This window comes from Hyaloscypha bicolor (assembly GCF_002865645.1).
Source record: "Hyaloscypha bicolor E unplaced genomic scaffold K444scaffold_118, whole genome shotgun sequence".
NCBI lineage: Eukaryota > Fungi > Ascomycota > Leotiomycetes > Helotiales > Hyaloscyphaceae > Hyaloscypha > Hyaloscypha bicolor.
In genome coordinates this window covers 1,581,775-1,605,725 of record NW_020194620.1, presented here as the reverse complement: position 1 = coordinate 1,605,725, position 23,951 = coordinate 1,581,775, and the positions used below count along the sequence as shown (strand labels likewise).

General features: G+C 48.2%; 11 protein-coding genes across 11 annotated transcripts; 4 read left to right on the top strand and 7 right to left on the bottom strand.

The window, feature by feature from the left end:
• Positions 1-897: 897 nt before the first annotated feature.
• On the bottom strand, positions 898-1,153 carry K444DRAFT_535542 (uncharacterized protein; the record flags this gene model as incomplete). Its single annotated transcript, XM_024875296.1, has 2 exons — positions 898-949; positions 1,008-1,153. 2 exons carry the CDS (start codon positions 1,151-1,153, stop codon positions 898-900), a joined length of 198 nt encoding a protein of 65 aa, XP_024733399.1.
• A 393-nt stretch (positions 1,154-1,546) lies between these two features.
• Positions 1,547-3,106, bottom strand: K444DRAFT_616329 (mitochondrial carrier). Its single transcript, XM_024880906.1, has 8 exons — positions 2,912-3,106; positions 2,822-2,859; positions 2,730-2,771; positions 2,564-2,677; positions 2,377-2,510; positions 2,149-2,326; positions 1,844-2,098; positions 1,547-1,794 (listed from the first exon to the last, which is right to left on the bottom strand). The coding sequence occupies exons 1-8, from the start codon at positions 2,994-2,996 to the stop codon at positions 1,702-1,704; spliced, it is 939 nt and encodes a 312-aa protein (XP_024733398.1). The 5' UTR covers positions 2,997-3,106; the 3' UTR covers positions 1,547-1,701.
• A 1,668-nt stretch (positions 3,107-4,774) lies between these two features.
• On the bottom strand, positions 4,775-7,552 carry K444DRAFT_65730 (DNA directed RNA polymeras-like protein III subunit Rpc82). Its single transcript, XM_024886148.1, has 4 exons — positions 7,387-7,552; positions 7,242-7,304; positions 6,348-7,133; positions 4,775-6,290 (listed from the first exon to the last, which is right to left on the bottom strand). Exons 1-4 carry the CDS (start codon positions 7,393-7,395, stop codon positions 5,097-5,099), a joined length of 2,052 nt encoding a protein of 683 aa, XP_024733397.1. The 5' UTR covers positions 7,396-7,552; the 3' UTR covers positions 4,775-5,096.
• Positions 7,553-7,673: 121 nt separating this feature from the next.
• On the top strand, positions 7,674-9,246 carry K444DRAFT_535857 (putative cytochrome b-c1 complex subunit 2; the record flags this gene model as incomplete). The annotated part of the gene is made up of 4 exons (XM_024875324.1): positions 7,674-7,940; positions 8,005-8,179; positions 8,238-9,092; positions 9,155-9,246. The coding sequence occupies 4 exons, from the start codon at positions 7,674-7,676 to the stop codon at positions 9,244-9,246; spliced, it is 1,389 nt and encodes a 462-aa protein (XP_024733396.1).
• Positions 9,247-9,527: 281 nt separating this feature from the next.
• Positions 9,528-10,261, top strand: K444DRAFT_595034 (uncharacterized protein). The gene is made up of 3 exons (XM_024878380.1): positions 9,528-9,590; positions 9,681-9,795; positions 9,862-10,261. Exons 1-3 carry the CDS (start codon positions 9,559-9,561, stop codon positions 9,940-9,942), a joined length of 228 nt encoding a protein of 75 aa, XP_024733395.1. The 5' UTR covers positions 9,528-9,558; the 3' UTR covers positions 9,943-10,261.
• Positions 10,262-10,491: 230 nt separating this feature from the next.
• Positions 10,492-13,357, top strand: K444DRAFT_567130 (amino-acid N-acetyltransferas-like protein subunit Mak10). The gene is made up of 7 exons (XM_024877157.1): positions 10,492-10,628; positions 10,679-10,825; positions 10,875-10,942; positions 10,989-11,117; positions 11,163-11,393; positions 11,447-11,902; positions 11,950-13,357. Exons 1-7 carry the CDS (start codon positions 10,595-10,597, stop codon positions 13,168-13,170), a joined length of 2,286 nt encoding a protein of 761 aa, XP_024733394.1. The 5' UTR covers positions 10,492-10,594; the 3' UTR covers positions 13,171-13,357.
• A 2,047-nt stretch (positions 13,358-15,404) lies between these two features.
• On the bottom strand, positions 15,405-17,352 carry K444DRAFT_567128 (FAD-binding domain-containing protein). Its single transcript, XM_024877156.1, has 7 exons — positions 16,932-17,352; positions 16,801-16,881; positions 16,647-16,751; positions 16,554-16,600; positions 16,248-16,505; positions 16,144-16,197; positions 15,405-16,096 (listed from the first exon to the last, which is right to left on the bottom strand). The coding sequence occupies exons 1-7, from the start codon at positions 17,341-17,343 to the stop codon at positions 15,548-15,550; spliced, it is 1,506 nt and encodes a 501-aa protein (XP_024733393.1). The 5' UTR covers positions 17,344-17,352; the 3' UTR covers positions 15,405-15,547.
• A 176-nt stretch (positions 17,353-17,528) lies between these two features.
• On the bottom strand, positions 17,529-18,542 carry K444DRAFT_694007 (uncharacterized protein). Its single transcript, XM_024887851.1, has 3 exons — positions 18,009-18,542; positions 17,912-17,960; positions 17,529-17,796 (listed from the first exon to the last, which is right to left on the bottom strand). The coding sequence occupies exons 1-3, from the start codon at positions 18,339-18,341 to the stop codon at positions 17,603-17,605; spliced, it is 576 nt and encodes a 191-aa protein (XP_024733392.1). The 5' UTR covers positions 18,342-18,542; the 3' UTR covers positions 17,529-17,602.
• Positions 18,543-18,852: 310 nt separating this feature from the next.
• K444DRAFT_666089 (uncharacterized protein) lies at positions 18,853-20,171 on the bottom strand. Its single transcript, XM_024887157.1, has 2 exons — positions 19,390-20,171; positions 18,853-19,336 (listed from the first exon to the last, which is right to left on the bottom strand). The coding sequence occupies exons 1-2, from the start codon at positions 19,732-19,734 to the stop codon at positions 18,992-18,994; spliced, it is 690 nt and encodes a 229-aa protein (XP_024733391.1). The 5' UTR covers positions 19,735-20,171; the 3' UTR covers positions 18,853-18,991.
• A 689-nt stretch (positions 20,172-20,860) lies between these two features.
• On the bottom strand, positions 20,861-22,214 carry K444DRAFT_616320 (Aldo/keto reductase). The gene is made up of 3 exons (XM_024880905.1): positions 21,917-22,214; positions 21,744-21,869; positions 20,861-21,690 (listed from the first exon to the last, which is right to left on the bottom strand). Exons 1-3 carry the CDS (start codon positions 22,049-22,051, stop codon positions 21,007-21,009), a joined length of 945 nt encoding a protein of 314 aa, XP_024733390.1. The 5' UTR covers positions 22,052-22,214; the 3' UTR covers positions 20,861-21,006.
• Positions 22,215-22,351: 137 nt separating this feature from the next.
• Positions 22,352-23,821, top strand: K444DRAFT_567124 (putative Trans-1,2-dihydrobenzene-1,2-diol dehydrogenase). Its single transcript, XM_024877155.1, has 2 exons — positions 22,352-22,514; positions 22,564-23,821. Exons 1-2 carry the CDS (start codon positions 22,457-22,459, stop codon positions 23,700-23,702), a joined length of 1,197 nt encoding a protein of 398 aa, XP_024733389.1. The 5' UTR covers positions 22,352-22,456; the 3' UTR covers positions 23,703-23,821.
• Positions 23,822-23,951: the final 130 nt, after the last annotated feature.

Sequence of the window (23,951 nt, the reverse complement as noted above, 5' to 3'; positions counted from 1 at the left end):
AAGCCTGTAACCAAATTCTTTTCGTTAGGCTTGTCCTGCTCTGGACCAGACTTCAGCCCAAGAAACTTCCTTGGATCCTCATTGAATATTCTATGCCCGGCACATATCGGTCCTTTACCCGGTTTCTCCGCGGCTTCCTCCAACAAGCTTTTTGTAGTTTCTTGGCATAATGGAGAAGGCCCGATCTCAGTTAATTTGCCAGTAGGTGTGCGATGGAGATAGTATTTTCTTGGAAGCCCTTGCTGTGGTGCTGGTGGTGCCAGAGTAGGCTCTCTCTCGTCGACTTTTGATTCTGGGGCGGTGGAGGACGGAAGACTGAAAGGAAATACGTGGCTGAGGGAAGATGGGCCAAGGTTGACCCCGAGCATGCTTGCGGCCTCGTTTGTTTCTGTGGGTATTGAGCCTGCGAGGACGGGAGACGTAGGATATGGAGTTGGTTCAGGGTCCTCGAAGAATGGTCTGCCATGCCCGGAATCTCCTTGGTTGGCAGAATGGGACGGGATCAAAGGAACTCCTGGATGTGGGTAGAAGACGAAGTTCAATGGATATCCAATTGTATTGGCCGAACTTCCAAAACGCGAAACCCCGCTGGACGCACGGGTGGGTCTGCCAAACCCCATCACTTATTTGTCGTAATATGCAGCGATGGATTGTTGTATTGTGTAAAGCGAAGGATAGCTTCTGATATAGCTTTTGCAGCAAGTGTGCTGCGTGATCGAATAAAGTAGTGATACCAGAAATAGTCCTGAGCAACGACTGTTGGACCCCAAAATGTGCGTGATTGTTGTGTGTTGACGGTCTCTGAGAAAGAAGAGCTTTTGAAGAAAGTGCGTAGCAGCACGCTCCTTCCCAACGTTGTGGTTCCCCCATCCCGTCGATGCTCCATTTCTACGAAGCTCAATTCTTCTTAAGTTCTGGGTGGTCGCTCTGCCGAGGAAACCCAATTCGCCTTGATCAATAATTAGCTTCGCCTGCAACATCTAGGTGAAAGTTTCGAGCAAGCCTACCTCAGTCCAGCATCAACGGTCTGCTGGGAACTGCGCCCAAGTTCTTTCTCTTCCCGATTGATACGAGTTGCAGCTGCTGACAGCCCAATGACCGCGGCGAACATTGGGTCACCAACCTTGGAAATTAGATGAGCTGGAGATGGCATTTTGGAAAGTGGGGGCTTGAAGGTGTTCTGGGGAAGAGATTGATGTCAATTTGAAGTTGTGGTGAAAGAATGAAGTTCTGCGGCTCCACCCGAGAACCCTGGTTTTCCGGTGGACAGAAAAGCGGCACTGAATGTCCCCAAGTCAGGTTGGAACATTTCGGGTACCTGTCCAAAGAATGTACCCTTGAGCTCTAGTAGTTTCAAAGTGCACTCCTTCGCAAATCTGGGATTCACGAATTGCGAAATTCTCTAGTCACCCTTCCCGAAGTCCAGCGAAATGTCTGACTTAGAACTACGCTTGAGGCATTGGAAATGTGTGCTGCTTGTTCCGTCCATCCAGAGCCCAGCTCAAGCTCCACATGCATATCACATGATCTACCTCAGAGTTTGAAGCAGGGTATGTTCTGTCCGAGTCGAGTCTGTTTACATTTCAAGATATAGCTACTGCAAGCTATGTACAGGAAGAGGACGTTATCTCTCCAATCCACGCCAACGCCATTTTCCGACCCCATTACTTTTCCTCTTATGTACAAATCTTCTTTTTGCCCTCAAGCAGCCTTCGAGAATGCAATGTCAAAGGCCGGGATCAGAGTTTGTGCAAGCCAGAATGAAAACACCAGTTTTGGTCCAGTCATCAGAAGCTTGGAAAAGGTTAGCATTTAGCTAGGAGTGCGAATCAGAGGAACATACTTTAGGCACCAAACCCTTGAAGAAACTTGTGAATCCCTCATTCTTGATCATACTGCCAACGATCCTGAATCCACTCTCTGGGTTCTCAAAGTTTCGGTTCTGGATTCGAGTCTTGACAACATCGAGAGGAGCTGAAACGAGCAGGGAAGCCGATGCACCAGCAATTGAGGCTATGAAGTTCTGGAACCATGTGGCCTTATTGTAATCTGACAATCCAAAGAAGTATCCCTTGGTGAACGCAGAACCACCGAAGAGCTGACCTTGTGGTTAGCAATGAAACATATATGGGAGTGGATGAGACTAACAGCGAATGATCCCGGAGCATTTCTAGCGGCAGTCCAGCCCCATCCTCTATATAAACCAAAGCCCTCATCTCTCACAATCCTGAGCACGCCTCGTCCTCGAAATGCCTCGGGATTTGTTTGCCGTTTGATCTTGAGAACATCGAGCGGAAGGAGAACAATCTCGCCAATACCGATTAAACTTCAAGAAATTTGTCAGTCTCTGCAGAACCAATCAATCACAAAACTGACCTTCCTGCACATGAGTGCATCATCGCCTTTCCAGTCTTTGGGCCAAATGTGTTATCAAATACCGAGCCGTGATTTTTTGCAAGGTAATCTCGAACGAATGGTTGTCCACCATACTTGTACACTCGCTGCAAAACCTACTCTAAAGTTAGCATTGCAACAGAACTTCCTCGAAATGACTCAGACTAACCTTATATCCAGCAGCATATCCTAGGCCTGGGAACAAAGAGAAGAACTTCCGTCCGACTGGAGCAGTTGCCTTGTCCTTGAAAATGACTTGATTCAACTGTGCCGCCGAAGTGATCTTGCAGAAAATTAGAACTCGGGTCTCGAATAGTCTGCCACAGATAGCCAACCTTCCCATGATTGCTCATTAACCGCTTTGCAATTGTGTCGACCTTCAATGGGTCAGTGATGCTCTTCTCGTACGTGCTCATTCCATGCATACTGGGTGGAAGACAGCGAGCTCAGCAATACCGGCAGATCCTGCACAAATTCAGTTCCTGCTTCAAACCCACTTACTTCAGCCAGACCATACCTGATCCTAATAATCTTGCCAGCGTCGACTCCTTCTTGTAGTCTCCCGAGGCTGAACCCCCTTTAGCTGCAGCGATTGGCGACATCCTATCTCGATATCGTAGATTCGAGGAATCGGAACAAGTTGCAAAGGGGCGACTTATCAATGACAGGCCGAAGAGAGGATGGGTCGGATTTGCGTGTTGAAGGATTGCGGAGAGAAAAAGCGGTGTTCAACTTTTTTGCTGCAAAAAAAGAGCTGCGCGTGCTTCGAGGTGCATGCTTTCTTGCAGGGGTGTTGAAGGACTGGTCCGAGCTCGGCTCTCGTGAACCACCACAAGAACATCTCCTTTATAATTCACATATTGATAAAGTATTCTAAATGTCTTGCGATTCTTGCAATGAAGTCACTGCTTGAACCCAGCCTATACGTTCAAAACAGCCTGTTTAAATGCTTTGGATGGGGCAGACTTGTTGCCTGCAGGTTTCGTTGTGGCTGCGCTCAGCCTTGTCAAGATAGATTTCTTGGAAGCAGCTGTCAAACTCCATCTTCTTCAAATCCATTTCCATCTCGTATAGAGCTATCTCCTGTTTTTTTCTGGTAGTTTTTGTTCACGAAGCTGGTGATTATTGCCTCTCAAGTCCGACAAAATCAGCCCTGAAGGATTGCCAAACGGTGGACGCTTCTTGTCTTCAGCCTGAAGCTGGCTCCTTCCAAGAAAGGTTGCAGCATCTCATGGCCATCTTGGACAGGCCTGCGATAGCCATATGATGTGGTCTGATATGTCTCTGATCAACTGTCAACAGCCTCTGATGAGGAAAGCACTCCTCTGCGAGATTGTCTGCTCGGTGTCAGAAAAATCTCTATGAGATCGCCGTCCTTCTCTATGATATCGATTGGGCTATTATACGAGAGATCCAACTTGGCCGTGGGTTTTACAAAAACCTCGACGGCCATAAGGATAAGAAAAGCCACACAGTAAGGAACCGGAGCATGTTCCACAGGACACTTTTGCTGTTCAGGCAATTTGAAGCAACTATTCAAGCACGAGACATCACTAGCGAAACCATCCATAACGTTGGCATTGATTCACTGGTTAACGCGATACACAACAATATCTAGGCTCTGGTAGCTACAAGTCTCCTCGAGTTTCAGGGACCACCCAGGATATGGGCTGTCGTCAAGGGAGAAGCAAGTGGCGCTTCAAAAGTCATTACAACGACTACCCTCCCCATGTAATAGCGAGGGAAAGGGAAAGGGCTATATTGGATATTCGCTCCAATATCTTAGGCTTATTTAAGGTCATTGAAGATGAGCTTCTGCAGCAAAAGCTTGGATATGTCTGTTGTAGAATATAGGAGCAGGCTTCACAGTCTTGATGGACTCGAGGGTGTGTATAATAGAGAGCCGGACCGGGGGACGGACTTGATCAGAAAATACACGTATATGTAAGGCTTTCTGAAAGGGGGGAGAAGCAGCGTTTTCTATCCGTTGCACCCACAGGATCAACAGAATGTAAGTAAATGTCCTAGCAAAATATAAGCACAAGCAAACTAACAACATTCCCAACCGCAACGCAACCGTACCTTAATCGCCGTTGTGTTTGCTACCACGATTTTTGGGTGTTAATGATCTTCGCTTGGCACCGAGCCACTCACCCCCCCGGCTCAGTCCAAGACGTCGACTTCTGGCTTCTCATCTAGAATTCGACAATGCAACTTTTGGAGATGTTCACGGCCAGGTTTCCAATCTACCGACGGTCAGAATCCCACGCTTGGGTGTGGCCCCGGGGTCTTGCGGTTCTTGGGGCATCTTGTTCAATAGCTAGTATGACCTTGTATCTTTATGCATCTACGATGTGGAGTGCTCTGTTTCCTTCTTTGGTTCAGTTGCGCAAGCTGGGTTGGCACTTCTCATTGCTCTGATGGCAGACGCAGTCACAATTCCGCAGAAAGGATAAAGCTCAGAATGAATACGAATTGTTCGCGATAATGAAGCAATGAATCATACGAGTCGAATATGTATTTGCCTATTTCATCACTCCGTAGAGCGATCAAGCAAACCTGTGGTGGTATCAACATAGTCCTGGACTTTCATTGCCGTGACTGAACGCCACCCATATGCAGCAAAATGACGCCGTCCCTGTGCAAAAAATGCTCACAACCGTAATATTCTCTTCCGTCCAACCACCCAATGCGAACGCTCTCTAGTAATCGCGGAAGATGGCAACCAATTCATCGAGTCTGCCTATGTGCCCCAAAAGACTCTCTTCTTTGTCCTCAATCTCATGCAGCGTATTCAATTGCTCTTGGTCCATGTACTTCTCTGGCTGCTCGTCTAAGAGATCGGTTCGCTCAGTCAACGCAAGGACGTCCTGAACACGTCGTCTCTCGATATCAAGGCGTTGGAAACATCTGGACATGTTCTTGTAGATGCTATCCAACAGTATCGTCGATACCCGCTCCACATCGAAATACCAGAGGAAGATCGTGCGGCCAGTCGTGCGGCCGCTGTCTCTCGGTACCTCTTGAATATCGACCACACCCGCCATTTGCATCTCAGCCAGTTTGGTCCTGGCATCTTTTTGCTTCACCAATGCTAGGTTAGGCAATTGCTTCTCGTCGAGCTTCCCCAGCTTTCTCATCATTCGTGCTAGGCGGTGGCCTACTTTCCCAAAGTTTTCCAAGAGCATCGTGTCCATTTCAACTTCCTGCAAATACTGGGTCATGCCTTCAAAGTCGACAGTCCATTCTCCGAGCCCCCGACTTCCACATTTGCGGAGAAAGTCACAGTCATCTCCAGCCAAAAGCAGGAGGTGATTCTTAACCTGCAGCATCCGGTTTTCGCGATTTTCAGCTGCCTCGGGTTTCGGTAGCTGGTCCTGGAAAGTTACTTTTGCACGCCTTGAAGACTTCGTCCTGGTATCCTCGTCGTCAAAAGGATCATCTCCATGACTATCGGAGTCTGGGTCAGCCTCAGAAATGTTTCCATTCCCGTTGGCAATGGGTATGTCTTCCATTGATACATCCTCATCTTCACTAGCTTCGCCCTCAGCCTCAGCCTCATCGCTCCGCTTTCTGGACTTGCGTGCCTTTTCAAGTTTTCGGGTGTCGATTTTGTCGCTCGACACCGTTCCAATGCCTGTCCCAGTCTTGACAGACTTACTCAGAGTAGCCGTGAGCTCCATCGTGGTGAACGTGGATCCGTCAGGAAGATCTTTGATGTCGTCGATCCTTAGGTCTAAGCGACAACGGGGAATACTCTTCTCTATGAGCCGGAGACCTGCTTCATAAACCTGTGCAGTTGTGGAGCCTATCCGGCTACTTGCAAGAGCCGCTAACCGACTGTTCCGCAAAACGACTGTGCATTTCTCATAATTAACGCGTACGAGCATATTCGGCTTCATGTAAGATTAGCATTCGACTGTGTCCTACTCCGAGGCTCTCGGGAAACCCACGTCAAGTTTTGTGCCATCATCCTCAAAGTAATGATCACCATTGACAGCTCCATTGGAAAGTCTTCTTCGCTTACTAGCGCCGTTCACTCCATTGGCATGATTCCCGTTCAGAGCTCTTTTCTTTCCTTTCGACTTCCACTCCCGTTCGGACCTCAGAGCGTATAAACGCTCTCGTATTTTCTCCTTCAGCTCCTCTTTCTGCTTGGTACCTTTTATATTTCCCCCATATTCTTCCTTAAGAGTTTCTTTCGCAATCTTGTCGTAGGTATCCGTAGGACTGAGAAACATGTCTCCAGAAAGAGGCTGAATTAAACCACTTTCCAACAACTCGGTCAACATTCCGTGCATTTGCCCAGTTGGAAAAGGGTGAGCTGGAGCCTGGACTAGAGCAGGAGCCTTGCTCTGACCATTGAGCCCATTTGCGAGACGCTCCTCTCGTTTCCTCTTGGCCTCGGCCTCTGCCAGCCTGGCTACGTACCAGCTTACCAGCTCTTTCACCGTGCTGTGACCTGAAAGAAACAAATTTCCCACAATCTCTGCAGCAAGGTCCCCATACCTGCTTCGTGCAATTTCCACAATTTTCCCAGATCGAACCAACATATATGCTGCCTCGGGATTTGCTTCGTAGTGGGTAGTATTCGTATCTTCATCGAAGCAGTGGTAAACCAGATTTTCTTGGACAAGCACGGCAAGGCCATGTCGGATTTTGTGAGGGCTTAGACGGGTATGCTTCGATAGGAGTGGTATAGTTAATCGTCCTCGTCGAAGAAGTATTGTGAATATCCGCTATATGCATCGTCAGACTTGATCAAATCAAAATGATTTACCCAGCCCGGTCAAGCATGGAAAGCTGATGCTGAAAATATTTTCAACTTTGCTGAATGGCACACATACGGAGGTTAGCTCGCCATATGTCTCGTCGACGAGCAGAGCGCAAAGCTCTACGGCATGCTTCGACTGGTTCTGAGTCAGTTCTTGCTCGAGCTGAAGAAGCGGTAATCGCAGAACAGATCGATCTGCTGCAACCGTGCGAACTCACCTGAGACATTTTTTTGCTGCTAGAGACTATGTCAAGATCTCTAGAGCTTCCACAGATACTACCGGTGCTTCATTGACGATTCTGGCGTGCAATATCGTGGAGTTGCTCTGAGGATATTTTTCGCTGGTGGGGAACGAGAAAGAACAGTCCCCCACCAAAAAGTCAGTCACAGTGTCGCTAAATTCGGCGCTAGTACCCTGTACCGAAATCTTCAGAGCTTCCGGCAACGACCTCACAATAGCCAGCAAGCCCATTGTGATTCCACACTCACCAATCTCCCTTGAACAATGATCTCCCGGTCGGCGATTGGTGGCAACGCGCAGCTTGCCCTTCGCAGGCAATGCTGCGTCAAGCCAGCTAACCGTCGTAGCCTTGCCGCTGCTGTCTCTGGCTCAACCAGCTTCTCGTACGACACCGCGGATGTCGGCGGCGTCAAGGTAGCCAGCAGAGATGTTGCAGGACCAACTACGAAGCTTGCAGTCGTTGCAAAAGCCGGAACGCGATATCAATCGGCGCCAGGATTGATCTCGGGTCTCGAGCAATTCGCGTTCAAGGTGTGTATATGTTCGAATATTCCGGCTTAAAGGCCTTGCACCTATTCTGACTTCCTGATCTCAGAACACCAACAAACGATCAGCCCTTCGGATCACGAGAGAATCTGAACTCCTTGGAGGTCAATTGACTTCATATCACACCCGAGAAGCGCTTGTCATCGAGGCCAAATTCCTGAGAGAAGACCTGCCATACTTCACGGAACTTTTAGGCGAAGTCATCACTCAAACGAAGTATACCGGTAAGCCGAGGAATTGTCGTTGGAGATTCTGGAGTTAGGTGCTAATGAAACTGTGTAGCTCACGAGTACCATGAGGAGGTTGAACCTATCATCAAGATCGGCCAAAAGAAGCTGCTTGGGAACGTATCTGAGCTTGCTATCAACTCAGCTCATGGAGTTGCATTCCACAGAGGTCTCGGAACGTCTCTTTATCCATCCTCATCGACCCCCCTGACGAGGTATCTCAATGAATCGTCAATCGCTCAATTCGCCAGTAGCGCTTATGCCAAGCCAAACATTGCCGTCGTTGCCAACGGTGCTAGTCAAGCCGAGCTGGCCAAATGGGTCGGCGAATTCTTTACTGAAGTCCCAAGCTCGTCCGCCAGCACTTTGTCAAGTGAAGCAACAAAATACCACGGAGGAGAGGAACGTATTGCTCACGATGGTGGTAACTCTTTGGTCATTGCTTTCCCAGGTTCAAGCTCTTTCACCGCAGGAGGCTCATACAAGCCCGAAATTGCCGTTCTCGCAGCTCTACTCGGCGGTAAATCTAGCATTAAATGGTCACCTGGCTTCTCACTTCTCTCCAAGGCCGCTTCATCTTTCCCCGGAGCCAGCGCTGCCACAACTCAATTTACTTACTCTGACGCCGGTCTTTTGAGCATTCAATTCAGCGGTTCTGCTTCCGCCATCCGGAATGCCTCTGCTGAAGCCGTTAAGGCTCTCCGGAGTATCTCGGACGGTTCGATCAGTAAGGAGGATTTCATAAAGGCTGTCGCTTCTGCGAAGTACAATGCACTAGAGGAGGGTCAGAATATCGAGGCAGGTCTTGTTGCGACTGGAACTGGTCTTGTCCACGGTGGCAAGGCTTTCCAAATTGATCAGATTGGCAAGAGTATCGAGGGTGTGAGTGCTGACAAGTTGAAATCGGTAGGTTTCCAGCTTCTAGATGATAGCTTTCCTCAGATTGCAGATTGCTAACAATCTCACAGGCAGCAAAGGCTTTGTTAGAAGGCAAGGCGACTGTTTCGGCTGTTGGAGATCTGTATGTGCTTCCATATGCGGAAGAATTGGGTCTCAAGATATAGATGGGTGGATTTGGCGGAGCATGGGTTGTATCAACAGCTCTTAGAGTGTATTGTGTAGATATATGAGAAATTTTCACTGCTTAGATTGTCTCACCCTGCAAGAGTGGACGCCAGTAATAATCCCATCGGAACCAAGGATATCCGTAGGAAAGTAGGTAAACTCAAGGTGACTCCAGCCGCATTGGACGATTTGGATCACGTGAGCGCTTCAAATCGCCATTTTCGCGGCTTCCCGAGAATGAAAACCAAGCTCAACAGCCACAAAACAGAAAGGAACGCTACGCCTATTTTCACAACCTCCCATCATACACAATGACATTCGCGTGGAAAGCGTCAGGTCTCACGTATGTTCTAATCCATTCTTGACTCTTCCGGCGTCGCAATTGAGCCGCTGGGCCGACTCAAGAGCAGGAGCTAACGAAGCTTTCGAACAGCTACAACAAGTACCTCTCGGTCGCAGCACGAGTCGTTCGACGAAGCTTGAAGGATGACAAGCGATTGGCAGCTGAGAGAAGAGGGGAGATGGAACTGAGATTCGCCAAGTGGAATGTGAGTGTGCTCTCAGTCGATGGGGCTGCCTTTGATGAACTTTTACTGACGGTGCCATTGTTATAGAACGGAAAGCAAGGCGATAACAAGAGTGTTGCGGATGCAAACGCTGCGTCGATGGCAGAAGCTAGCACGCAGTCATCGTAGGTGTATAGAGACGTTGAGGGATGGAAGAGAGGCGGGTGGGAGAGCTTTGCGGGATGAGCAGTAGAAAGGGATTGTACATTGTATCATTTGATGCCTAGGGGGCTCATCAATTCGAAAATCGTTCGACTAGCATCCCCTGTGCCTTGTTTCGATGTGATATGAGAAGTGAGGAGCGATACATATGCTCACACTTGCTCCAAAGAATCAAGTTCCGGCCGGACGGAGTTGCTGGAGTATGATACCGAAGACTATGCGTACTCCTGTTTGAAATTTAAAGGGGCTAAAAGGGCTAGAATCCCAGCAGAAGGATCTTTAGGTGGATGCCTACTGCGCGGGCTGATGCTTCAACACATGGCCAGAATGCCATCCTTAGACGTAAACTTCGGCCTGAAATCCTACTCTAGAAGTAAAGTTTCCTGGTGGAATCCGGCCTCACCTAGAAAGTGTCCAGAGAGGTTTTGCAAGGCCAATTCATAATTCCGTAAAATATCAAACTCCGTTTGTTATGTGACCCCCTAACATTGGTGGTCATTTCGAAGCGAGTCCTTCCAGATCTGGGCCTTTGGAGACAGGACATCGACTCCTTCACCGCGCAACAAGATTCTTTAGGGACCAACTTCTGGAAAAGGAAGGAACCGACGCCTCTATCAGAATGGGCGGTGAGGCTCTGAACTCAATATCTCAAGGCGTGTTTGCCGTCGCCCGCCTCGTAGACGCATGCTAAATATTTTGACAGACGTTGCCAACCTTGTTCTCGATGATGGCCCAAGGAACCCGGCCCCCTTCGCGGCATATGATTCCGAACCTCCTCCGCCGCCCAAGTTGAAGAGTCGAGGGGTCATAGCTATGGATATCACAGAGCAGTTCACCAACGCTGCCCAGCGTACGTTTGCGGCAGCTTTTTCTGTGGATCACGTGCTGACCACCTCCAGAGCTGGATATGGGCCAGCTGATTAAAGACTCATATTTTACTCTATTTGAGTCCGTGGGTGCTTTGGAGGTAATACCAGAGGCCTACATTCAAAGGAAATGGCTAACAGTTTCAGATCATGGACCGCAAGATGGATAGTGGATACCTAGAATCAGGTGAAACCATGGAAGATGAGTACGATTTCAGTGAAGCCTTACTTCCTGAAGAAATCATTGGGATTATCGATCAGCTTCTATGCCATGAGGTATGACTTTATCTGGTGTACTCGTAACACAAACTAATTTCACAGATGGCCTGGCATATGGGCCACCCTCTCTCACAAACTATCTTCACCAGCCTTTACATCGACAGACTTTTGTCACCATGTCCCCTCAATCTGGATCAGACCTACTTTGATAGGAGTGAGAGTTGCTCATCGAATGAGCCTCTGACCCTCCAGATCTTAAGAGCATACTGCCTTGGCCTCATCAGAACATGTTCATATATCAACAACCGAGTCAAAGCAGAACACTACTACGAGGTATGATCATTTCTCACATTCCTCCACATAATCAGGCACTCATCCTAAGATAGGAAGAAGACTTCGTTACGCATACATTCAACAGAAGTTTACTGGAAAATATTGACCATGAGTCTATATTGAAACTCCTCGATGAAACAGCGGAGCTGCTTTCTTCATCACAGGAAATGGGACCTAATCTAAGGATAGCCTTAGGGTGCCGACTTCGATTCAGAGCTCAATTTCTTAAAGTAGTCGAAATGGCAGATGCAAGGATGCCCACAAATATCAAAGATTTGTGGACAGATCTTCTAGCAGCTTTGCCAGATATTAAATCTTCAACCCACCTTGGAAAAGCAGTACCAGCGTCTTTCAGTACCAAAATACAGCGGAAATTAGCCAGTACGGTGCCGCCACGGCCAATTGTTCAAGTCAGCCAAGGTGCGGCTTTTGAACACTTAGAGAGACTTTGCCGAGATGCTTCAGTGGTAGTTGAAGTGCTCAAATATTACGAGAGTCATAGCCTTATGGTATGTGTGCCGTTTTATATTTTTTTCGCAGCTAACAAAAACATCAGACGTTTGTGATCTTGTTTCAGACTCGAAAGCCCCAGCCGTCAGTCTATGCCCGCACCTTATTGCAACACTACTTGTTCTGTGACATGGTAATCCTCGGCACCATGTCCATTCGGCAAGTACTGGATGACGACTTGGCAGCAACCGTTCTGCCAGCTCATAAGCTTCTCGACAGAGGAAATGACGACATTGAGGTACCGCATGACCCACGACACAATATGGCAGCCCGAATGGAGATATTCCGGTCTCGTGCAGCGGGCTCATATTTAGATATTCTACGTACCATTTGCCAGAATCGGTGTAGGATACGTCGTACATTGTGCCATACCATCGCAGATTGGGACAATTTGCAGCTCGACGCTGAAGAGCTTGATCAAGAGTTGCGAGAATTCACAGAAGAAGAACCAACCGTCGATCCTGAAATCTCGAATGATCCTATCTATTCCTTCCCATTATCTTCTTGGGCTTACTTCTACAAACTACGGCAAATGGAATGGATTGTGCAGCTTGGATTCGAGCTTGACACGTATCAGCCGGATGAGCTGGTAGGAATGTATTGGTATCTTCAATACCTGGCAAAGACGAGAAGCCGCCACCTTGAACGAATGAGAGGCTTCATCATGCGAAGCTATGCTTCCTTTCGCCGAAATCCTGAAACAGCAGGGCAAAAGCAGGTAGAATATGCCAATGCTTTCTCCTTCGTCAATTTTTCCACCATGGAAGCTGCTGCGACATACGGCTTTGCGGACGCTCTTTCCTGTTTATATACAGTTCTAAACAGGCTCTCTCTGATCCCCTCACCATCTCGACCGTACAGCGATGATAGCATGCGGTATGAAGTACGAATGAAGCCGTTCTCTACCATTGGCCTACCAGAGCTGATACAATTCGACGATTTGACTCAATTGATCACACAGCCAAATGAATCGACGATTGATATCATCAATTTTGCTGCCGAATCAGTGATGGGAGCGAAGAAGGGATTCGAGATCCTCAGTAAGCTGAATGCGAAAGATGCATATTGCCAGGGTTCTCATGACAGCTGGTTGAAGAACATCAAGGATTGCTTGAAAGCATGTATCTTCACTAGCATTACCATCTCCACGGTGAAGAAACTTGTTGAAGCAGCAGGGAAAGATGGTAAAGTCAAGGCGAAAGTTGAGATACCTGCGGCCGGGAAGGGATATCATGATTGGTGGATTGTGCCCAAGGTCATACCTTGAGGTTCTTGGTTTCATTTCTCATAGACAAATATAGAACTTTCGGACGTTGTTTATCTGTTATTGGTGTTTTCTCTCTCGATAGAGCTTGCAATAAAGTCAAGGCACGTCTTCCTGGGAGTCGCTGTGTTCGGTGTAATATCACTATTATGCAAAGCTGTAGAACTCCCCGTACACATACCAAGTGGGCTCAATAACTACGTACTGGACAGGTTGTGGCATAAGCTGGCATACGGTCAACTTCCAGATTCATAAATAATCTTGTCGTAGATATTTGTAGAAGTGTGAGGTGTGGTGTTTAAGGTTACAAAACCTCGTGTGCCTTGAATGATTCGGTACAATGATATTATTGGACTTACTGCTGCGCTTCTGCATAAAGAATATCCCGCACGTCTTTGCTCAAATAAGATACATGGCCCAAACTAGGGTTTTAATGCGTTGCTTCTCAAATATGCAAAGCAGCAAAGAGCCTCAAGCTTGGGCTTTCAACATCTGCAACATGGTATCTCGCTCATAGCCGCTGCCCTGCTTCCATCTTCCAATTGCCCATTCTTGATTTTGCTCGGCGGTCAAAATCATTTGAAATACATTCCAAAGATAGATTGTTGATGGCCTGTTCAGATTTCTCTGGTGGCTAGGATTGGCGGTTCGTACAATAAAGTGACATGTTCCCCGCCCGACGGCCTTGCTTCAGAAGCCAGACTCATCAAGCTACTCCCGGGCATCGGTGATGAGATTATACAGTGTGAATTAATCCAAGTGTCCCTAGACCGCTTTCCAGACTACGAGGCTTTTTCCTACGTATAAGGCTACCTCGGTGATCGAAAGACGATATCCATCGGTGGGATAGCCGTCTCAGTGACCTCTAGCCCTGCCTTAGCCCTTCAATATCTCGATACGATTTCGGCCACCGGAAGCTTTGGATTTCATTGCCGAGTTGGGGGGCGTAATGAATGAGTCTGGTGGTGACGAAAATGCTTATAAATAGGAAGCTTGCCGCTCACTTTTCCATGCAAGGCCTTGGTTTACTCGAATTTGGATCATCCAGGCCTCGCTAAGGCAGGCATCTTCCCTGATTACACGCCTCCGGATCATTGTACTGTACCAACGTTATCCTGTACCATGCTGAACCAGTTTTGCTCATGGCCACCCAGCTGAAGTGGATGTGCTTCATGTCCTTCGTCATATAACTAATTAAAATGTATTGATTTACCAAATGTCTGCGTTCTTAAGGTTGTCTCGAGTCGTCCACAACTCACATATTCAAACAACTAACATTAGCTTAACCGTGGTTAAGGTACAAAAAAGGTGAACCGTCACCATCACCTCCCCTTAACTGATCGCTAGACCCGGAACTGGAAAAACCTTTGACTCCGAAACAAAAGCTCCCTTCGTTATAAGTCAAAATAAGCTCCTTTTCGTCTAAAAAAAGCAGTTCTCGTCCGGTCTGGACGTCACCTTCATGTCTTTCCTTTGTCAAATTCACAGTCTAAGATCGCCTCAACTAACGAATCCAGAAACTTAAATATACAGACTGCAGAGTGTGAAGAACCAAACCACACCCCGATCGGACGTAAACCCACATTCACTGCACCCTCCATGGTTGCAGCCTCCTAATGTGCTTCCCAATCACACAGCAATCGTATCAACAAGGCCCAGAGAGGCGTAGCCCTACCTAATACAACGAGTTCTGCTTGTTGTGGGAGGCATCCCCCCAATCTGCCGCCTTCGCCGAGTTCCCTTTCTACCCCGCAACTTAAACACAACATTTCACTAAAGTAAGTTGACTAAAAGTTCCTTGATTAAGAATTGACAACCAGTGGAGGCGAGAACTGTAAACAAACTACTTTTTTTGCACTTTTTTGTTCTTCCCCTTTTATCCTTTGAGGGAAGGAGTAAGCGAGCAAGGACGAGATTCGTTGTGGGAAGGCGAAGGCGAGGGAAGGCTGACTGAGATTCACAAACTGTTACAACCCTGTAATTCCAAACTAAAATAAAATTGGAGACTTGGCCCCGCCTTCTCCCCGTATTTGAGAATCAACAATATAAGATCCAGAATTCGTTTACAATTTGTTTCTACAAAGCGGCTTTCTGGATTCTCTGCCGCCAATCGCTTCTTGTAAGAGCCTCGAAGATAGGTGGGCTTAGACTCAAGAGAGGCTCAGAACACTAATTATTAAATATTATTTATTATTTATTATTTAAGTCATGAAAGTTTAGAACAACGCCCATATAGTCCCCAAACGGTTAGTTTTACCTCTTGCCTAAACCTCCAAACATCCCACGGATGCAAAATCAATCTGCAGTAGCTCCAGAACCTAATCCAGCAGAGAATACAGCAAATGGCAATTTTGACGTTCCTCTGATGTCCAGCCAACGTTCAAGTAAGCTTGAATCCATTAGTTCTTTGAGGAAACACTCCCATCCTGTCGTATGCCCTCTGAATGTTCTTCAGTCTCTGATATGTAGCATCACCGTAACTTCCCAATACTGACTGGTCTGCCATGGCATCATTCATGAAGATCATATTATACCCTTCAGGCGCGAAGTGTCCAGCTTGGTACTTGGATGCTGAAACATCCGGATACGCATTCTGAGCATAAGTTGAAATTTGATTCATGATGTTGACAGCATCGTTGCGAGCGTCAGAGTCCCCAAGACTTGTTTTCCAAGCTACGGTACATGCCATCCACATATGATCTCCAGCGTTGGGTGAGAGACCGAGGAGGTTGCCAGAAGGGTTTATTCTTGCCGAGGCGGCTGGGATCATGGTTGGCATAGGTTGGTAGATCAGCGTCCAGACGAAATCGAGTTGTGTGACCAGCGATATGAGGGATTTTCGAGTTGTGACGTATTTGAAGAAGTCGTTAAAATTTGCATTAACCAGATCAGTTCCGTTGCTACCGGCAAGACTGGGAATCGTGGCTCCCTAAGAAGTCAGCATGAACTGGAAGGCTTTCAAGTTGGCATCCATACTCGAAGAAGATATCGGTAGCCGTAAATACTGCCAAAGTTTGCATTGGCCGTAAGCTGTCTTCGTCAGCAGGGGTTAATAGGAAGAAATACAATTGGAATCACACCAAGGCGGTGTATGACTGCATCTTCAATTGGTTTAGTATGTGAGGAATATTCAAGAACTTGTCAAACATCCCCCTTGGCAGGCTCGACCCATCGTAGAAGAGGAATACGGCAAAAAACTCATCGAGACCCGTGAGAAGCAGTGATACAGTTGTGAACATGGCTGCGCGAGGATCCTGGCAGTTTTCAATGAAGTCTTGAGTTGCGCTCAATATCTGACTCGCATAGTCTGTCCGGTATGTGATATATCCACCCCAGACCTGGGAGAGTCAGCGAATATCACAGCTTAGATGACCGGGCCGATAAACTACCTTGCCGATAGGGTAAGTCTTTAGAGTGTACTTTGTGACAATACCTGAAAACTTTAGGCCAAGAATGTATACTTCAGTAATGAGTCTCACCAAATTGGTTTCCGCCCCCTTTCAAAGCCCCGAACAAATCAGTGTGGCTTGTTGCATTAGCGTTGACGATCGAGGAGTCTGAGAGTACAACTTCGTAGTTGACGACTTCGCCTTTGATCAGTATCTTCCTAGTTTCTCGTAGCTCAATGCTTACTGTTGTCGCATGGTAGACCGTATTGTGCACTCAGAAAGCTGAGCCCGCAACCCAAGAGCAACCCTCCAACGCCAACATCACCTGGGATTATCAGTATTTGATTTTCTTCCAATATTGGAATTGAAACATACCAAGACGTCCTCCAACAACAGTCAACCCGTACGGCTCCAAAGCTCCAACTGTATCCATCCATCGCGCGCCTGGACCAACCACGGCAGTCTTCTTATCAGCAGACAAAACGGTGTCATACGAGTTTTGAAATGAGATCAAGACGCCTCCATCCACACTCGAGAACCCAGCATTGGCATTGTGTCCACCACTTTTGACGGCGAAAGGAACACTAGGATAATGCAAAAGGATTCGAATGATTTCAGACACATCTTCAGCGCCGGTTGGAAACACGACACAGGCTGGAGTTCCGTCTATGTTGGTATTGGACCAGTAATGGTTAGTTGCATATTGGTAATTGGCGTTGGCTGTCCCTGAGGGGTATGTCAAAGTGAAGCTGGGGCAATTTGCCGCGAGCGCTGAGCAGGCCGCCATTGATGGCTGCGGTGGAGGTGTAGAGAAAAGCTCCCCGAGGCCGAGCAAACCGAGAAGAGCTGCCATGATCGGGGATTGAGATGAAGGCCGTTGTGAGCTAGACTAAGAAAGTGTCCTTGAGCGGGCCGCTTGCCTTATAAGCCAAATTAAGAAAGAGCGCTTCTGTAAGAGACTGGACAACCAGAGAAACGACCCGAACTTCATTGAAAGAATCTGGACTCAAGCCTTCGCACAAGTTAACTATTTCATCATCACTTGATTATGATTTGGCAATGTTTATCCAAGACAAGATATAAATACCACAAACCACAAGGAGTCTTTGAACTTGGGGTATTTCCAACCCTGTCTCCTCTCCGGGAAATTTGTCGACGAGATCGCCGTTTTGCCATCGAGTTTCTAACGAAGACAGTAACCCCCAAATTTGATGTACAAAAACTTGGAAAGGATGGTACGCTGAGCAGGGATAGTGTATGCCACAGCCAGGGGTTGACTACAACCCAGCGGAACAGATCTGCCCGGCGCAACACAAGATCCTTGTTGGAGATCTCGGAAGTTTCTCAAGATCTACCGTCGTGTCGGTCCGATTTTCTGGGGAAATGGGCTTCTTCACGAGGAGACTACAGTACCAACAGAAATTATCATACGCGACGCGGCTTGCTGCATACCACGAGACCGCAGAAGAGAATCGCGTGCCCGAACCAGAGCTCTGCAGCGATGAGGTAACCGTTCGGCATGCATCTTGATATGAGATACTCATCCCGAGCTTGCTCCAGCTTTCCGGCATGGATCGACGTTTGGCTACAAGCGAGCACGAGAAGATATTTCCTAATACGACCGATAACTTGGGACACGGCTTGCGAAGAGAGATAGTGTGACAGATCTTCGTCATTTCTTGCTTCCTCTGTGTCTGATTTGATCGCCTTGGCTTCAAGCTGAACACCAGAATATCGGAGTGACCTCCAAGGCTGAGGGAACGCCCGACCGGCCATTCTCGACATCCACTTTTAGATCAGGAGCGATCCAACTTCACGGATTCGGCGAGTGCCAGGAGGTCTTGTACAACGTGCCGGTCGTGCCCAGAAATGGGTAGCGAGAACTAGTCACAGCTGAGTAGAAGTTGTTCGACGGTCTTGCCGAGAATTTTGATCTCGATCCAGACGTTGGTACATTGGAAGGTAAAGCCAAAAAGAAGAAGAAGGGGGGGACACTTGACGCTCAGGGGCGTCGCCAACACTTCTCCCGGTAAAAGAGGCATCACGCACGGACCTTCTAGGGAGGGTTGGTCACCTATCAAACCGACCCTCTTCGTCTGCGCTAAAATTGCAGTGAAATCCGAAAACAGTATTATATAAAACGGCAGTGGTACCGAGGCCTCTAACCCCTATATTGCCAAAACCCCGATTTTTAATTGCATTCAATATTAGCACTTTGTATATAGCGCATAGAGAATGTGCTGATGCTGATTAGGGGAAATGTTCTTTGTCACGCTAAAATGGGCTCCTAGGTCTGGTCACGTGAATGGGTTAATCCCGTGGTTCCATTCTTTCATTGAAAAATTACAGTGTACAAGAAGCGTGATTTCGCTTTCAATATCACTCGTCATAATTGCCCCAACGCCCAAGATTCCTCATCCCTACGCAATGCTCCCTTACAGAGCCAAAACAGCACCAGCAGCAGCAAGTGCTAACGCTGGGAATCCAAGGTGAGCAGCACCACCCGTGAATTGAGTAGGAAGAGCAGAAGTCGTCGTCGAGACCGTGATGTTCGAGTATGAGTATGATGTCGTGTAGAGGGCTTTGCTGCTGCTTGAAGAGCACGATGTCGTGGTGGTCATGTAGGTCTCCTCTGCCGTTGTGGTTGTTGGGTATCCGCTTACAGAAGCTGTCACCGATGCTGGATAGCTTGATGGAGTGGATGCTGGGTTTGATGCAGTCTCGGAGACAAGAGTTCCCGTCAAACTGTATGCGGCAGCGCAGGCAGCGAGGGACATTCCCTGGTGTTGTTAGCTTCGGACGATGCGACCGTGTAGACTGAGGAGATACGTACATCAGGACAGCACCAAGTTCCTCCTTCAGCATCCGAAGTACAGAAGAATCCAACATCGCAACTGTTTCCAGTACCGTCAGGACAGCAAGTCTGCTGGACGGTCGGGTTGTAGCAGTGGAGGTCTCCATCGGAGCTAGCGCATTCGGAATAGCCTGCTCCGCAGGATGAAGCACAGTCTGCTCCTGGACCGCAGATTGTTTGTCCTGGTTGGTATCCTGCTTGTCGTCTCATGAGCCCGAAGGCCTGGTTCATGCTCATCTTTCCAAGCTTGTATGGTGCCGGCTCTGCTGCTGCGACAGCAGAGGCAACGAACACCGACGAGATAGCGAATGTGCTGAAGAGCATCTTGATTACACCGGGTATATTTTGTAGAACAAACGAGTGTGTAAGCGTAACTTAACGAGAGTGTGGGATTGATCGAGAGGAGTTGGAGGTGCAGAAGCTTATAGGGGTGGGCAAGGTCCATACTCTTATAATGGAACTCACGATGCACTTATTTCGAGGAGGGGTCATGACCCCAGGCGGCTGCCTATCTGCTCACCAGGACGACTGGTCCTGGCGATGACCCCGGAAACTCCAGTGCTCTTCTCGTGGTGGCGATGCACCTGATGTTTTTGCGCTGGCAAACCCTGAAAAATGGGTGATATGGCCGATGATCCTCCTGAGTGTAAGGCTTGACCTTGACGAACGGCAAGGGGAAGCACTTCCTCTGCCAATCCGGGGAAGCCCTTGATCGGCAGAAGAGATGAAAGGATCGATAGAACAAACACAGGGCAGTTCGTTGGCCGAAAAGCAGAACATCTCAAGGCTGACGTCGAGAAGGCGCTTCAGGAGTTATGCCATTTCCACAGAAAACGGCCGAGCTGGCCAATAAGATTGCACAGGGGATTTTTCTGTGCGGCTGTGCCCTTACACAGCGTAAACGCCGAAAATGCGCATTGATGGTTGTTTCAGCCACACAATTTAAGCTCAGTGGCTTGCCCGGATGACGCTGACGCTGTCAGGGGGCAAAGAACATGTTCAATGAAAGTGAAGAAGAAAGTCTGGGCTTGAAATTGGAGACCAAAGAGTAGGTAAAAATAGCCTTCGCTGAAGGAGCCGAGCCGTTTCCGCGCGAACTCTATTCTCCAGCTCTAGACTCTGATTTGGCAAGCCTGGGGGACAGACGGCAAGGCTGATCGTGGCGCCTCCCGCAAGCCATTTTGGTTGTTCTGGGAGGAGTGGGTCCAATCAAGTGAGGTATGAATCCTCTCCTTTTGCCCACCGGAGTAAACTTCGCATGAAGTCTCACCAGAACATCTTTGCTTCAACGTCTTTCGCTTATGCGGTAATCTGGTAAGCGACGGGACAGAAAGTGCATAGTTTGATATTAGGAGATGCGAGTTGCCGTAAGCTGAATTTCCTGGCTTTTATTGTTCTGTCATGCAAACTTTCAAGGGAACCATGTTGAAGATGGCAATTGAATCCTAGATGCATGGAACTTTTTCTTTTGATTGATTTTCAGACCGTGTCTTTCCAATCCCTCGATGCCGTAGATTCGAATTCCTTGCGCAGCAGGCAGCTTTCCCTCAAGTCCAACCGCAACTCCACATCCGAAAACTCCACCCGCAAACAGCTTCAAGGCTCTCCAATCAAATCCTTGAACTCCTCTAACCACTCTTCCCATTTCTCCTTCCAAACACCCTCAATCATTGTCCCTACAGTTCGCAGCCCTGCCAAATCACTCGCCATCCTCTCCTCATTCGTAGTCCCATTCAGCACGCTCGTCCCCTGCAATCCCAAAACCAAAGAATATAACGCCACAGGTTTCTCATCACCTATTCCTGCCTCTTTCAACGTCTCCCCCATATCCTTCACAACCTTACTCTTCATCAACCCCGGATTTCCAGTCAATGTCCAAAAGCTTTGAAACACAATCCCTTCCTCTCTGCAAAATTCCCGAAGCGGGACATCCCAGTGAGTAGCAGGATAAAAGCGGTTCTGCACCGCGGAAGGCTTGATGGTCCCTTCTTTGCACACGGCTTGCAGAACATCAAGTGTGGTGTTTGAGATTCCTAAGGTGCGGATCTTGGAGGGAACATAAGACTCAAAGACTTTCCAGGCTTGAAGAGTTTCTTCTACTGTTTGCAGCGGTGAGTGAAGAACTAGACAGTCAATATATGGCTCTCCTGATCCTGGGAAAGTTAAGTTTCTGAGTGATGAGGCGATTGATGAGTGGATTTGTTGTTCTAAGGGTTGAGATGCATCATAGGGCATGTTTTTAGGGTCCTGCCCGGAAATGGATGTGAACTTGGTTTGGATCTGGAAGATATTAGGAGTCATTGTTCAGAAAGCTTGAGAAGAATAGCCCTGACGTAGAGGTTCTCTCTTCTGATCCCATCGCTCGATATGGATTTACTGATCCCATCCCCGACGAGAGCTTCATTGTAGTGGCGAGGCTGAGCCGCGGTATCAACCCCTCGGAATCCGGCTTTCAGAGCCTGGTAGAGAATTAGCTTGAGACATGTTGATCGTGGAATATCCGTACCTTGTGAACAAGCGCGGAGCTTTGGTCCTTCTTCCATGCCGTACCATAAATGATTCTTGGGATCTTGACGTCTGGGCTGGTCTTCGAGACCAGGGGTGTCAGTAAGGCGGGCAGGGGACCAGAGCTAGTCGCCATCTCCCGGGTCGTCGGTCCGGCTTGTCTGATTGAATGACCTCGAGGGGCGAGAGAGGTTCGTGATAGGCGTGACAGCATCAATTGAGGCAGTTAGATGCCGAATGAGTCAAGTGTTGATTGTTAATCTGGCATGTCACTTGGTGATGCGCACCAATGTTTGCAAGTGATGGCCTGGTTTGGCGGGTCGTGATCGGCGACGTTCCGAAGTCAACGTCACATTGACAGGCCCGAGAGGCTAAACGAGGGGTCAAATACCCCACCATGCCCGCCTTTCTGGAACGTATAATTTTGGTTGGGATCCTCAATCTTCTCTATTTATTTGTTGATCTGTCTAAAGAAGTTATCAAGACGCTCCTCCAAACTGAAACCATTCTAACTTCACCAATTCCCAAATTCGACATCACAATGGCCTCGAAATACACTTGCAGGTGGGGTATCCTCGCAACAGGAGGAATCGCAACCAGTAACCCCACTCTTCTCAACATTTGAACAGCTCTCCTAACTCCTCCCAGCTTTCACAAAAGACATGCTGACCAATCCTGCAACTCGTGACGTGCACGATGTCCACCACGTCCTCGCAGCCGCCGCATCCTCCTCCTCCAAGTCACGGGCTGAAGCCTTCATCAAAGATGTCGACGGTCCCAGCACAGCTAAAGCCTACGGCTCCTACCACGAGCTCGTTAAAGACCCCGACGTCGACATCATCTACGTCGCCACGCCCCATTCCCACCATTTCCAGAACACAATGTTGGCTTTGGAGCATGGAAAGCATGTTCTCTGTGAGAAGGCATTCACGGTCAACGCGGAGCAAGCGAAGAAACTTGTTGAGACGGCGAGGGAGAAAAAGTTATTTTTGATGGAGGCGGTGTGGACGAGATACTTCCCTCTCAGTATCAAGATCCGGGAGCTGGTGAAGTCGGGCGCGATTGGGAAAGTTCATAGGGTCACAGCAGACCTTTCGATAGCCACCGCCAATGAGGATGGAGGGTTGAATTTCCCTGATAGCAGCAGGATGGTTAATATGGACCTTGCTGGAGGTGCACTGTTGGACTTGGGGATTTACTCTTTGACGTGGGTGTATCAGATTTTATATCATTGTCAGGAGGGGAAGAGGGAGCGGCCGACGGTTCTGGCGGCTGTGCAGAAGTATAAGACCGGTGCGGATGAGCTGACGAGTGTTTTGCTGAATTGGCCGGGGCAGAACACTCAGGGCTTCGCGAGCACGAGTTTGAGGGTGGCGACTCAGCCTGATGGAGAGGGCTCACCTGCTGCAGGACCAGCGGCTAGGATCCAGGGGACGAAGGGCGAGATTCAAGTTTTTGGGCCGATTTTTAGACCACAACTGTATCGGGTCATCAAAGTTGGTGGGAAGAGGGGTGATGTTGAGGACGTTCATTGTCCGATTCCTAAAGATAAGGAGAGGAAGGGAAAGGGGGATGAGGGTGTGGGACATGGCATGTTCTGGGAGGCAGATGAGGCGGCGAGGTGCTTGAGGGATGGAAAGCTTGAGAGTGATACTTTAAACTGGGAAGAAAGCATTGCGATCATGGAGGCGATGGATGAGGTCAGAAAGCAGGGTGGTCTCGTTTATCCTGAGCTCATCGAGACTGCTGTGTATGATGAAAATAGTCCTCTAAACGGGGGGCAGTAGGAATAGAAACCGAAAGGTTTCAAGACGTGGTTGTTCAATGTACTTTATGAACTATGACATTGAAAGTGTAGAGGTCACAGGAAATCCCAATACATTCGAGGTGATGTAAGTCTCCAGATGCTCCATGAAAGATAGGACACTGAGGCTATGAAGATGCCAATGTGTCCTGGAACTGCAGAACTTTTGGAAGGAAGTAAATGCTTAGTGTTCCTTGGAAACCAGAATATTGGGGAAATGAAAGATGACATA

Bases quoted from the DNA above. Each gene is read 5' to 3' on its own strand.
- K444DRAFT_616329 (XM_024880906.1), bottom strand. From the start codon at position 2,996: ATGTCGCCAATCGCTGCAGCTAAAGGGGGTTCAGCCTCGGGAGACTAC. The intron at 2,678-2,729 runs GTTGGCTATCTG...ATTTTCTGCAAG, and splicing joins TAATGAGCAATCATGGGAAG to ATCACTTCGGCGGCACAGTT. The intron at 2,511-2,563 runs GTTAGTCTGAGT...ACTTTAGAGTAG, and splicing joins GATATGCTGCTGGATATAAG to GTTTTGCAGCGAGTGTACAA.
- K444DRAFT_65730 (XM_024886148.1), bottom strand. The intron at 7,134-7,241 runs GTATGTGTGCCA...CGATGCATATAG, and splicing joins CATATGGCGAGCTAACCTCC to CGGATATTCACAATACTTCT. The intron at 6,291-6,347 runs GTGGGTTTCCCG...TCTTACATGAAG, and splicing joins ATGATGGCACAAAACTTGAC to CCGAATATGCTCGTACGCGT.
- K444DRAFT_595034 (XM_024878380.1), top strand. From the start codon at position 9,559: ATGACATTCGCGTGGAAAGCGTCAGGTCTCAC. The intron at 9,591-9,680 runs GTATGTTCTAAT...GCTTTCGAACAG, and splicing joins TGGAAAGCGTCAGGTCTCAC to CTACAACAAGTACCTCTCGG. The intron at 9,796-9,861 runs GTGAGTGTGCTC...CCATTGTTATAG, and splicing joins TGAGATTCGCCAAGTGGAAT to AACGGAAAGCAAGGCGATAA.
- K444DRAFT_567130 (XM_024877157.1), top strand. From the start codon at position 10,595: ATGGGCGGTGAGGCTCTGAACTCAATATCTCAAG. The intron at 10,826-10,874 runs GTACGTTTGCGG...GACCACCTCCAG, and splicing joins GTTCACCAACGCTGCCCAGC to AGCTGGATATGGGCCAGCTG. The intron at 10,943-10,988 runs GTAATACCAGAG...TAACAGTTTCAG, and splicing joins AGTCCGTGGGTGCTTTGGAG to ATCATGGACCGCAAGATGGA.
- K444DRAFT_567128 (XM_024877156.1), bottom strand. From the start codon at position 17,343: ATGGCGGCCTGCTCAGCGCTCGCGGCAAATTGCCCCAGCTTCACTTTG. The intron at 16,752-16,800 runs GTAAGCATTGAG...TCAAAGGCGAAG, and splicing joins CGGTCTACCATGCGACAACA to TCGTCAACTACGAAGTTGTA. The intron at 16,198-16,247 runs GTGTGATTCCAA...TGACGAAGACAG, and splicing joins TGCAGTCATACACCGCCTTG to CTTACGGCCAATGCAAACTT.
- K444DRAFT_694007 (XM_024887851.1), bottom strand. From the start codon at position 18,341: ATGTCGAGAATGGCCGGTCGGGCGTTCCCTCAGCCTTGGAGGTCACTC. The intron at 17,961-18,008 runs GTATGCAGCAAG...TTGGTACTGTAG, and splicing joins TTCTCTTCTGCGGTCTCGTG to TCTCCTCGTGAAGAAGCCCA. The intron at 17,797-17,911 runs GTAGATCTTGAG...ATCCCTGCTCAG, and splicing joins AAAATCGGACCGACACGACG to CGTACCATCCTTTCCAAGTT.
- K444DRAFT_666089 (XM_024887157.1), bottom strand. From the start codon at position 19,734: ATGCTCTTCAGCACATTCGCTATCTCGTCGGTGTTCGTTGCCTCTGCT. The intron at 19,337-19,389 runs GTACGTATCTCC...TAACAACACCAG, and splicing joins GAACTTGGTGCTGTCCTGAT to GGAATGTCCCTCGCTGCCTG.
- K444DRAFT_616320 (XM_024880905.1), bottom strand. From the start codon at position 22,051: ATGGCGACTAGCTCTGGTCCCCTGCCCGCCTTACTGACACCCCTGGTC. The intron at 21,870-21,916 runs GTACGGATATTC...ATTCTCTACCAG, and splicing joins GCTCCGCGCTTGTTCACAAG to GCTCTGAAAGCCGGATTCCG. The intron at 21,691-21,743 runs GTCAGGGCTATT...AATATCTTCCAG, and splicing joins TCAGAAGAGAGAACCTCTAC to ATCCAAACCAAGTTCACATC.
- K444DRAFT_567124 (XM_024877155.1), top strand. From the start codon at position 22,457: ATGGCCTCGAAATACACTTGCAGGTGGGGTATCCTCGCAACAGGAGGA. The intron at 22,515-22,563 runs GTAACCCCACTC...AACTCCTCCCAG, and splicing joins AACAGGAGGAATCGCAACCA to CTTTCACAAAAGACATGCTG.